Below are 12,526 nucleotides of genomic sequence, written 5' to 3'. Positions count from 1 at the left end.
CTCACATGATCACAGATCACAGGTTCACAGATCACAGGCTCACAGGTCACAGGCTCACAGGATCACAGGATCACAGATCACAGGTCACAGGTCACAGGTCACAGGCTCACAGATCACAGCCTCACAAGATCACAGGCTCACAGATCACAGCCTCACGGCCTCACATGATCACAGATCACAGGTTCACAGATCACAGGCTCACAGGTCACAGGCTCACAGGATCACAGGTTCACAGATCACAGGCTCACAGGTCACAGGCTCACAGGATCACAGGATCACAGATCACAGGTCACAGGCTCACAGGTCACAGGCTCACAGGTCACAGGCTCACAGATCACAGGCTCACAGATCACAGAATCACAGATCACAGGATGCCAGGGCTCTCAGGCTCTCTCCACAGGGGAGATGCTCAACTCCCCAAGCACCCTCATGGGTCTGTAGGTCCCTTTGATTTCCATGGTCACAGAATGGAGTTGGCTGGGTTGGAAAAGCTCTCTGAGCTCACCCAGCCCAACCACCCACCTGAGACCACCCTGGCCACTGAACCATGTCCCCAGGTGCCATGGCCACAGCTGCACATCCCTGCAGCCTTACAGCTCAGCAGTCACACTCAGAAGTTCACCAAGCAGATTTCAGAGGCTCACAGAATGCCAGGGGCTGGAGGGCAGCTCCAGAGCTCATCCAGTCCATCCCCTGCCAGAGCAGGAGCCCCCAGGGCAGGTCACAGCCAGGATCCCAGATCCCAGGATGTCAGGGGCTGCAAGGGACCCAAGGAGTCATCGAGTCCATCCCCCTGCCAGAGCAGGACCATCCAATGCTCAGGGCACACAGGCTCACAGGATATTAGGGGTTGGAAGGGACCCAAGGAGCTCATCCAAGCCTCCTGCCAGAGCAGGACCATACAATCTAACAGAGATCACAGAGGAACACATCCAGAGAGGCCTGGAAAGGCTCCACACAAGGAGACTCCACAACCTCTCTGGGCAGCCTGTGCCAGGGCTCTGGGAGCCTTCCAGGCAAGAAGTTGCCTCTTGTGCTGAGCTGCAACCTCCTGTGCTGCAGCTTCCATCCACTGCTGCTTGTCCTGTGCCAGGGAGCAGTGAGCAGAGCCTGTCCCCCCCCCTAGCTTATATCCATCCCTGGGCATATCCCAAAACCCCTTTCAAACAAACACAAGATGGGGACTGGGCTCTTGGGGACTGCTCTTGTCCTTCCCAGCCACAGTGCAGCCTCCTACAGGACTGCAAATGCTCCACTCCAGGCCTGAGGCAGTGGTGGGCATCACAAGTTCCTTTTGCCAGACATTAGGATACAGCCAAATATTTTGGCTCCTGAGCTCCAGGATCTGCAGAGGGCTGCAGGAGGGCTGGGGAGGGACTATTGAGAAGGTCTGGGAATGAGAGGAGGAGGAAGAGAAATGGGTTTGAAGTGGCAGAGGGGAGACTGAAAGTGGATGTGAGGAAGAAGTTGTTTGCAGTGAGGATGGTGAGAGACTGGCACAGGATTGCCCAGGGATCAAAGATCCCATTCTGTGCTCCACAACCTCCCTGGAAGTGTTCAAGGCCAGGCTGGATGAGTGACCTGTGCTTCGGGGAGGTGTCCCTGCCCATGGCATGGGGTTGGCACTGGATCAGCTTTGAGGTCCCTTCCAACCCAACCCATTCCAGGATTATGGGATGCCAATGAGATCCACAATAAAGCATCTGGGCTATGTAGCCTCCATTCCTTCCCTCTCCTCCTTCTTCCTCCTGCAGCCTCCATTTCTGCCCTCTCCTCCTTCTTCTTCCTGTAGCCTCCATTCTTGCCCTCTCCTCCTTCTTCCTCCTGTAGTCTCCATTCCTGCCCTCTCCTCATTCTTCCTCCTGTAACCTCCATTCCTGCCCTCTCCTCTTTCTTCCTCCTGTAGCCTCCACTCTTGCCCTCTCCTCCTTCTTCCTCCTGTAGCCTCCATTCCTTCCCTCTCCTCCTTCTTCCTCCTGTAGCCTCCATTCCTGCCCTCTCCTCCTCCTTCTCCTGTAGCCTCCATTCCTTCCCTCTCCTCCTTCTTCCTCCTGTAGCCTCCATTCCTGCCCTGTCCTCCTTCATCTTCCTGTCGCCTCCATTCCTGCCCTCTCCTCCTTCTCCTGTAGCCTTCACTTCTTCCATCTCCTCCTCCTTCCTCCTCAGCCATTACTACCTTAAGCAGGGAGATGATGCAGCAGAACTGCTCCAAAAGCTGCTTATAGCCTGGTCCTCTCTGCAGCTATAGCAGATGCTGCTCCCAGGCCTTTCTCCTGCCTAATGTGCAGCTTTCCTCTCTCCCCTGGGGTCGCTTCCAGTCCGTGGAGAACTGCATCTGCATCCTGCACAACCTCTCCTACCGCCTGGATGCTGAGGTCCCCAACAAATACACCCAGCTCAACCACATGGCTCGCAGTGTCTACATGGACAAAACCCTCACAGGCTGCTTCAACAGCAGGAGTGGGAAGATGGAGGTAAGAAGGTTGGCACCCAGGGCTTGGAGCTGTCCCCTTGGGCTGCACACGAGGAGCAGCGTCCCAGCCCGCGGCTCTCCTCTCTCTGCAGAACGATGAGTATGGTGTGCCCCTTCCTGAGGAGGACTTCAAGCCCAAAGGACCCAGCTGGCTTTACCACTCTGATGCCATCCGTACCTACCTGTCCCTGATGGATCAGAGCAAGAAGGATGCCACCTTGGAAGCTTGTGCTGGAGCTCTGCAGAACCTGACTGCGAGCCGAGGGCTGGTAAGTGCTGCTCAGCTCCGGCGGGGATCAGAAGGGAGAGTGACCTCCTACAACCTCTCCTCCCCCTCTGCTCTGCTCTGCTGAGACCCCATCTTGAATACTGGGTTCAGTTTTGAGCTCCCCAGTTTGAGAGGAAAGGGATCTGCTGGAGAGAGTCCAGCGAAGGGCTAAGGAGGATGAGGAGGGGACTGGAGGGGATTGCCTGGTGAGGAGGGGCTGAGAGCCTGGAGAAGAGAAGACTGAGAGGGGATTTGATAAATGATTATAACTATCTGAGGGTTGCCAGGAGGGGCGGGACAGGCTCTGGGGGTCAGGAAGCAGGGGACAGGCTCTGGGGGTCAGGAAGCAGGGGACAGGCTCTGGGGGTCAGGAAGCAGGGGACAGGCTCTGGGGGTCAGGATGGGGGGGACAGGCTCTGGGGGTCAGGAGTGGGGGACAGGCTCTGCTCACTGCTCCCTGGCACAGGACAAGCAGCAGTGGATGGAAGCTGCAGCACAGGAGGTTGCAGCTCAGCACAAGAGGCAACTTCTTGCCTGGAAGGCTCCCAGAGCCCTGGCACAGGCTGCCCAGAGAGGTTGTGGAGTCTCCTTGTGTGGAGCCTTTCCAGGCCTGTCTGGATGTGTTCTGTGTGCCCTGAGCTGGATTGTGTGGTCCTGCTCTGGCAGGGGCCTTGGACTGGACGATCTCCTTGGGTCCCTTCCAACCCCTAACATCCTGTGAGCCTGTGAACCTCAGGGCACTGCTGCCACTGTGGAAGCTCCAGCTGAGGAGTTTATTAGTGGCAAAAATAAGGGAGAGGAGCATCCCATAATCAGCACCCCAAGGGTCTATCCCACATCTGTTCACTGATTCGTTCATAGAATGGGTTGGGTTGGAAGGGACCTTTAAAGTCCTCCAGTTCCAACCCCTCCTGCCATGGGCAGGGACAGCTCCCACCAGCACAGGTTGCTCAAAGCCTCATCCAGCCTAGCCCTGAACACCTCCAGGGAGGTTGTGGAGCACAGAAGCACCCAATGTGATCTTTGATCACATTGGGTGCTTCTGTGCTCCACAACCTCCCTGGGCAACCTGTGCCAGTGTCTCACCACCCTCAACCTCTGCCAGTGTCTCACCACCCTCAACCTGCGCCAGTCTCTCTCCACTCTTCCTTCCTCATCTCCCATCTCAATCTGCCTTTCCAAGTCTCCCCTCTCTGTTGCCCATGCTTGCCAGCATCTCCTGCTGCGAAGATGCTCTGCTCAGGACCCCAGCCAGGATGTGCCCAGGGGTGCCCAGGTGGAGAGATGTCAGCGAAGGAGCGACAAGAGCTGCGTGTGCACCACCCTGCCCGGCTGCTGCTCGAGTGGGAGGTGGCTCTAATGACAGGGTGGCTTTGTGCTGTGGATTGAGGCCTGTCCTCACAGCAGAGCTGCTTGTCAAATAGCTCTGACAGGTGTCCTCACCCTTAGGTATGGCAGCAGGGAGCTGGCAAAGCCATCGAGGTGAGGCCGTGGGCACAGCCTGCGTCACGACAGCGGCGGCGCCGTGCCCTGTGTCGCTACCCTGGGCATGTCCTCGCAGGCTGCCTTCACGTGGACAGCCCTGGACTTGTCTGTTTGTGTCAAAGCTCATCAGTTCCAACTTAAATGAGATGGCTGAGGAGATAGAGAGATAATGATTCCCTGGGCAGGAGAGGCTTGGCACCTGTGCCAGGCGTCCCGCCCAGGAACGCAGGGTGGGTGACTCACGGGAGGAGCCTGGCTGCTGGGACAGCACCAACCTGCCAGCTCTGCTCTCCTGCCAGCCTCTCGGTGGCAAAGACTGTAGCAGCTTGAACTCAGCAGGGCAGAGGGAGGCTGGCACACCGTGGGGAGGCTGGCACAACATGGGGAGGCTGGCACACCGTGGGGAGAGTGATCGGAGAAATGGAGCTGGAGCTGTGTGCTCCATGGACCTGAAAAGGCTTTCAGCAGGCTGAGAGTCATGGAATGAGTTGGAAGGAACCTTTGAGATCATCCAGCTCCAACCCCTCCTGCCATGGGTAGGAACAGCTCCCACCAGCACAGGCTGCTCAAGGACTCATCCAGCCTGGTCCTGAGCACCTCCGGGGAGGTTGTGGAGCACAGAAGCAGAGAATGGGATCAAAGATCACAGGGAGATGATCAAAGGGAGGTGCTCCACAGCCTCCCTGGGCAACCTGTGCCAGGGTCTCCCCCACCCTCACTCTCAACAATTTCCTCCTCGTCTCCCCTCTCCCAGCTCAAATCCATCCTCCCTTCTCCTGCCACTCCCAGCCCTTGCCCAAAGTCCCTCCCCAGCTCTCCTGCAGCCCCTTCAGGCACTGGAAGGTTGCTCTGAGCTCTCCCTGGAGCCTTCTCTTCTCCAGGCTGCACAGCCCCAACTCTCCCAGCCTGTCCCCACAGCAGAGCTTCTTCAGCCTCTGCTCATCTTGGTGGCCTCTTCTGGACCCTCTCCAGCAGCTCCATGTCCTTGTGCTGGGTGCCCCAGAGCTGGGGGCAGTGCTGCAGTGAGGTCTCAGCAGGGCAGAGCAGAGGGGCAGAATCAGCTCCCTCAGCTTGTTTGCCACACACCTGCCAGTGCAGCCCAGCACACAGGTGACTCCTGGGCTGCCAGGAGATGTTGCCACCTCATGCCAAGCTCCTCATCAACCAGCACCCCTAAGTCCTCCTCTGCAGGCTGCTCTCAATCCACTTGTCAGCAAATGACCTCATCAGATGAGAATCTCTCTTGGACAGTGTGAGGAACAAGCAGCCAGGCAAAGCCCAGCCCTGGCAGAGCTGGAGCCACTCACTGCAGCCTCTGGAAGGGCACAGGAGGCATTTTCCCAGGGGGCAGAGATGGCTTCTCCTGTCAGGGTTCTTATCCCAGCTCAGAATTGCAATTCATAGAACCATAAAATGGTTGTAGTGGGAAGGCAGCTCCAAAGCTGACCCAGTCCAAGAGTCCAAGCCCCTGCACTCAGCAGGGACATCCTCCACCACAGCAGGTTGCCCACAGCCCTCCCCAGCCTCCCCTGGAGTATGTCCAGGCATGGAGCCTCAACCACCTCCCTGGGCAGCCTCTTGCAGTGCTCCAGCAGCCTCCTGCTGCAGAACTTGCTCCTCACATCCAATCTCACTCTGCTCTGCTCCACTTTGCAGCCACTGCCCTCAGCCTGTCCCTGCAGGCCTTTGGGAGCAGTCTCTCTGCAGCCTTCCTTTATCCCCCTTCAGGCACTGGCAGCAGCTCTAAGGTCCCCCCAGAGCCTTATCCTCCCCAGGCTGCACACTCCCAGCTCCCTCAGCCTGTCCACTTGGGATGGGCTTCTGGATTTGCTGCCACCTGAATGAAAGGAGAAGCTGAGGCCAAGCTTGTAAAGCTGCCTGCAGTCCTTTAGCTCACAGAGGATGGCTCCAAATCCCTTCTCAGGCTCTGCTTTACACCTCCCAGTCCTGCTGCTGGGAGTCCATTGTGGCACCTGTGCCTCCTGCAGCTTGGGAGGGAAACTGAGCCTCAGCCATCTGGAGTGGAGCTGCCTTCCAGCCCCATGTCACTGGTGGTGCACATAGCTCTGGTGCTGTGGCAGTCTGCAGGAGCACTTCTGGGGGGGCAGCAGCTGAGAAGTTCAGCTTAAACCCTGCCAATAAGAGGGCAATCCACGAGTGGTCTGTGCTTCCACACCCCCAGACACCCATCTGCACTGGCTGCCTCCTGAGACCTCCCAGATTCAGCTAAGCAAAGAGGAGATCAGGATCCACAGTGAGCAGTTTTGGTCCTCAGCTTATGTTTGGAAGGTGTCCATTGGCTGCTCCTATTGCCTGTGGTGTGGCAGGGAGCTGCAAGGGCACTGGGGAGGCTGAGGGTGACAGGGACACTTTGGGGAACACCACTTGGGTGAGCTCCTAATCCCACCAGGGCTCCAGGCAGAGGCCAGAAGCACCACCCCTGTGATGGACTCTGCAGGTGTCTGTGGGGAGGAGCAGTAAGTGACCACGAGGGACTGTGGTGGCAGAAGGTGTCCCACAGGAGCTCTTCTTGGAGAACCACAGAGAATCCTACAAGGGCTCAGCTTGGAAAGGGCCTCAGAGATCATCTGCTGCAACCTCCCTGCCATGCACTGCCTGCTAGGCTGGGCTGCTCTGGGCCTCACCTAACCTGGCCTGCAGCAGCTGCAGAGGGAGGGCAGCCACAGCCTCCCTGGGCAGCCACAGCCCCCCTGGGCAGCCTGTGCCAGGCTCTCACCACCCTCCTGATGAAGAGCTTCTTCCTCAGCTCCACTCCAACCCTGCTCTGCCTCAGCTCCAAACCATTCCCCTTGGCCTGGCTCACACATCCTCAGCAGAAGTCTCTCTGCAGCCTTCCTGCAGGATCCCTTCAGGCTCTGGCAGCAGCTCTGAGGTGCCCCTGGAGCCTTCTCCTCTGCAGGCTGCACCCCCCCAGCTCCCTCAGCCTGTGCTCACAGCAGAGCTGCTCCAGCCCTGGCAGCATCTTTGTGGCCTCCTCTGGACTCCCTCCAACAGTTCCCTGTCCCTCTTGTGCTGGGGACAGCAGAGCTGGAGGCAGGATTGGAGGAGAGGTCTCAGAACCCAACAGAGCACAAAGGGAACTCTGTAGCTGGGCAGAGGACCAAGATTCTGCAACATTTCCTCTTGCATCAGGACTCTGCTTAGCTCAGCTGTAGAGAGGGTTTGGGGGCTCACTCCCAACAGCTCTGTGTCCTCCTTCTGCTGGGGACATCAGCACTGGATCACAGGATCCCAGATCCCAGATGTCAGGGGTTGGAAGGGACCCAAGGAGATCATCCAGTCCAACCACCCTGCCAGAGCAGGGCCACACAACCCAGCTCAGGGCACACAGAACACATCCAGACAGGCCTGGAAAGGCTCCACACTAGGAGACTCCACAACCTCTCTGGGCAGCCTGTGCCAGGGCTCTGGGACCCTTCCAGGCAAGAAGTTGCCTCTTGTGCTGAGCTGCAACCTCCTGTGCTGCAGCTTCCATCCACTGCTGCTTGTCCTGTGCCAGGGAGCAGTGAGCAGAGCCTGTCCCCCCATCCTGACCCCCAGAGCCTGTCCCCCCCTCCTGACCCCCAGTCCTCAGACAGTTACAGACATTGATCCAATCCCCTCTCAGCCTTCTCCTCTCCAGACTCTCAGCCCCAGGGCCCTCAGCCTCTCCTCTCCAGGCAGTGCTGCAGTCCCTTCATCATCCTCATAGCCCTCCCTTGGACTCTCCCCAGCAGTTCCTGTCCCTCTGCAACTGGGGAGCCCCAGACTGAAGGCAGTGCTCAAGATGAGGTCTCAGCAGGGCAGAGCAGAGGAGCAGGAGAACCTCCCTGGCTCTGCTGGGCACACTCTGCTCAATGCCCCCCAGGCTCCCACTGCCCCTCTTGGCCCCCAGGGCATATTGCTGCCCCAGGGATGCTCTCCCCCAGCACTCCCAGCTCCCTCTCCTTGGGGCTGCTGCAGTTCATTCTCCCTCCCCAGGTGCTGGGGAGAGGCCTTGAGCACAGCCCTACGAGGAGAGGCTGAGGGAGCTGGGATTGGTTAGCCTGGAGAAGAGGAGGCTCAGGGCAGACCTCATTGCTGTCTGCAACTACCTGAGGGGAGGTTGTGGCCAGGAGGAGGTTGCTCTCTTCTCTCAGGTGGCCAGCACCAGAACAAGAGGACACAGCCTCAGGCTGTGCCAGGGGAGATTTAGGCTGGAGGTGAGGAGAAAGTTCTTCCCTGAGAGAGTCATTGGACACTGGAATGGGCTGCCCGGGGAGGTGGTGGAGTCGCCGTCCCTGGAGCTGTTCAAGGCAGGACTGGACGTGGCACTTGGTGCCATGGTCTGGCCTTGAGCTCTGTGCTAAAGGGTTGGACTTGATGAGCTGTGAGGTCTCTTCCAACCCTGATGATACTGTGACACTGTGACACTGTGACACTGTGCAGGACTCTGCACTGCTGGATGCTGAGCCTCCTGCGCTGACCCTTGCTGAACCCAGTGCCCAGCTCTGCCGCCTGCCTGGGTGGATGTTTGCCTATCTGCCCCAGGCCAGTTTTTGTGCTGTGCCATGCCCACTCAGGCCCCCTCCCTGTGCCCCCCGCAGATGTCCAGTGCCATGAGCCAGCTGATCGGGCTGAAGGAGAAGGGACTGCCGCGCATCGCCCGCCTGCTGCACGCCGCCAGCCCCGACGTGGTCCGCTCCGGAGCCTCGCTGCTCAGCAACATGTCCAGGCACCCTGCCCTGCACAAACCCATGGGTAAGCCACCCCCACGCAGCAGCTGCCACGCCACTGCCTGCTGGGTCACTCTTCATCACGCAGTCACAGACACATCCAGGCTGGCACTGCCCCTCAGGGTCACCGAGGCCATGCTAGGACCCTGCTCCGCAAGGCTCGCCTGAAACCACAGCCCCAAGCAGCACAAGCAGGGAGGGAGAGGCTGGGATGAGAGCTTGGGACAGGAGGTCTCTCCACAGCCTGTGACTGGAGGCAGGCTCTGGCTGCTGAGCCTCAGCACAGTCCCTGGCTGTGACCTCCAGCACCCCCACTGAAGGCTCCCACAGAGCCACAGAAGCATCCAGGCTGGCACAGCCCCTCAGGGTCACCAAGCCTAACCTAGAGCCCTGCTCTGCAAGAGTCACCTTAACCCACAGCCCCAAGCACCACCTGAAACACAGCCAGGCTGGGGGACTGCATCACCTCCCTGGGCAGCTCATCCCAGCCCCTGACCACTCTCAACAGGAGAAACCTTTTCCTGATGTCCAACCTAATCCTCCCCAGCCTCAGGTTGAGGCCATTCCCCTTTGGAATAACCCCACCTGCCCATCTCCCCCTGCCAACCCCCACAGTCAGGCACTGCCAAGCTCTCAAGCTGAGCACAACAGTGGCATTTCACACGGCCAGAAGGACAGCTGCAGGGGACACAGAATCACACAGCTGTAGAGGCTGGAAGGGACCTCCAAAGTTCATCCAGCCAAAGCAGGAACCCCCAGAGTAGTCCTCACAGGAATGCATCCAGGAGAGCTTTGAAAGCCTCCAGAGAAGGAGACTGAACAACCTCTCTGGGCAGCCTGCTCAGAGCTCCAACAGTCTCACACTGAAGAAGTTCCTCCTCCTGTTGAGGTGAAACCTTCCCTGCTCCAACTGGCAGCCCTTGGCTCCCTGCTCTGACCAGCCAAAAGAGCTTGGCCCCAGCCGTTTGACACCCACCCGTGGGTTCTGCCCTGCCTCAAGCTGTGCCAGCAGCTGGCAGGATGCACAGACAAACCCAGAGGCTGCTGAGGTGTTTGGGGACCTGCCTTGAGCTTGGCTACCCAGGGCCAAGATTATTGCCCTTCCAGAGGCCCGAAGCACTCTCTGGCCTCTGAAAGCCAAGCTGCTGGCAATTATACCATTAAGGGCTCTCCTTATCAGTGCCGCCTCGCAGAGATAAGCTCCTTGCATTGTCCTCCTGCTGGCTTCTATTGAAGTGTTGATTGGAACATTCCACCTCTTCAGCTCACCAGGTGCTCCCAGATGTATCACGTCTCCTGTCGTTCCAGTCTGGAAACACCAACAGCTATGGGGAGATCATGACATCAGCTTGTTACACTCTGAGGAACCTCATCCTGTCCAACCCACACCTGGGAAAGTCTTACCTGACAAGCAACCTGCTCAATAATGCAGTGAGCCTGTGCCGAAATGGGTGAGTGCAGGGGCAGGAGGGACCTGAGCAGGCACTGCTGAGCCCCTGCAAAGCCAGAGGGAGCTCAGCACCTGCCCAGCACCCTGCAGGGGCAGGAGGCATGGAGGGACCTGAGCAGACACTGTTGAGCCCCTGCTAAGTCAGAGAGAGCTCAGCACCTGCCCAGCACCCTGCAGAGCCACAGCAAAGTGGTTTTCTCTCCCTCTGCTTGAGATCCAAGAGGTTCCAGGCTTGTTGGTGGAGAGAAGCTCTCAGTGGTGGCTTCTTGGGAACAGAGCTGAGCCATCCAGGTGGGGGCTGTGGAGAGGCCTCAGGAAGTTTGCTGGTTGGATGTTGAGAGACTGAAAAAGAACTGAAACAGCATCACAGAACCATAGAATGGGTTGGGAGGGACCTGAAAGCTCAGCCAGCTGCAAGCTCCTGTCATGGGCAGGGACAGCTCCCACCAGCACAGGCTGCTCAAGGACTTATCCAGCCTGGTCCTGAACACCTCCAGGGCGGTTGTGGAGCACAGAAGCACAGAATGTGATCTTTGATCCCATTGGGTGCTTCTGTGCTCCACAACCTCCCTGGGCAACCTGTGCCAGGGTCTCACCACCCTCAACCTGTGCCAGTCTCTCCCCACCCTCACTCTCAACAATTCCTTCCTCCTCTCCCTCTCCCATCTCCCACCTCAAATCCATTCTCCCTCATCCTGCCACTCCCAGCCCTTGCCCAAAGTCCCTCCCCAGCTCTCCTGTAGCCTCTTCAGGCACTGGAAGGTTGCTCTGAGCTCTCTCTGGAGCCTTCTCTTCTCCAGGCTCAACAGTCCCAACTCCCAGCCTGTCCCCACAGCAGAGGTTCTGCAGCCTCTGCTCATCTTGGTGGCCTCCTCTGGACCCTCTCCAGCACATTCTAGTCCCTCTGTGCTGTGTTCCCCAGAGCTGGAGGCAGTGCTGCTGGTGAGGTCAGAGCAGAGCAGAGGGGCAGGATCCTCTCCCTGTGCTGCTGCTCTCCTGCTCTGCCTGCAGCCAGCACTCAGCTGACCATTTGCTCTCTGATCAGGTATTCTCCTTCCTACTCTTCCACCTCTCCTCCCACCTGCCTGGCTTCTACCATACCCCATGGCAGTAGGCTGCTGTTCTCTGCTGGGCAAAGACCTCCTCCTGCCTTCCCCCCCAGCCCCTGACAAACCACTCAGCATCCACATCTTGTCCCAGGGCAGCAGGGAGACTCTCAGGCATTACAAGCAGCCTCCTTGTTTAGCTTGGCCCTCAGCCAGCCAACCTCAGCCACTTTGCTGCTTTCCTCTCCTTCCACTCCCCAGCAAAGCCAATTAACACAGGACCCAACCCTCCTGTAAGGCTTGGCTGCTTTCAGTGGGGTTTAGCTCAGCCTGCAGTCCCACTCCAGATCCCTCAGACTCATTTCACTGCTTCAGCAAAGCGTTGCACAACTGAGCCTGTGCTCACCTTAATTGTCTGGAGTGCTTTGTGTGAGCAGCTTTGCTTGCAGTGACTCACTGAGGAGTTGCTAAACCCTGCAGATGCCTTCAGTGTGCTCCTCCTGTCCCTGGCACAAATTCCTTCTCAGAAACTCCCCAGTTCTTACAGTGTCCCAGACCTGAATCCTTCCTTTCCCTCCCCATCACTCATAGATGCCAGCCTGGGAGGGACCTCAAGGACCAACCTCTCCAGGCCATGGTGCAGCTGAAGCCACAGAGTGCTGGGGGTTGGAAGGGACCTCTGGAGGTGATGCACTCCAAGCCCCCTGGCAGAGCAGGGGCACCAAGGGCAGGGCACACAGCAACACATCCTGGTGGGGCTTGGAAGTCTGCAGAAAGAAAGAGAAAAAAGAGAAAGGGAGGGAGGGAGGGAGGGAGGGAGGGAGGGAGGGAGGGAGGGAGGGAGGGAGGGAGGAAGGAAGGAAGGAAGGAAGGAAGGAAGGAAGGAAGGAAGGAAGGAAGGAAGGAAGGAAGGAAGGAAGGAAGGAAGGAAGGAAGGAAGGAAGGAAGGAAGGAAGGAAGGAAGGAAGGAAGGAAGGAAGGAAGGAAGGAAGGAAGGAAGGAAGGAAGGAAGGAAGGAAGGAAGGAAGGAAGGAAGGAAGGAAGGAAGGAGCTCCACAGCCTCTCTGAGCAGCCTGCTGCAGGGCTCTG

General features: G+C 58.2%; 1 protein-coding gene across 1 annotated transcript in view; it reads left to right on the top strand.

Moving 5' to 3' along the window:
* The window catches only part of PKP1 (plakophilin 1), a 92,376-nt gene that overhangs the window by 67,086 nt on the left and 12,764 nt on the right, over positions 1-12,526 (top strand). Inside the window, exons 8-11 of the mRNA XM_064173432.1 lie at positions 2,319-2,474; positions 2,566-2,742; positions 8,813-8,966; positions 10,206-10,392. Coding sequence (XP_064029502.1) covers positions 2,319-2,474; positions 2,566-2,742; positions 8,813-8,966; positions 10,206-10,392 — 674 coding nt within the window. The remainder of the gene's footprint in view (positions 1-2,318; positions 2,475-2,565; positions 2,743-8,812; positions 8,967-10,205; positions 10,393-12,526) is intronic.

Source organism: Pogoniulus pusillus, chromosome 39 (assembly GCF_015220805.1).
Source record: "Pogoniulus pusillus isolate bPogPus1 chromosome 39, bPogPus1.pri, whole genome shotgun sequence".
Lineage (NCBI taxonomy): Eukaryota > Metazoa > Chordata > Aves > Piciformes > Lybiidae > Pogoniulus > Pogoniulus pusillus.
The sequence above is the reverse complement of the archived record's forward strand: the minus strand, read 5'-3'. Positions and strand labels throughout refer to the sequence as shown.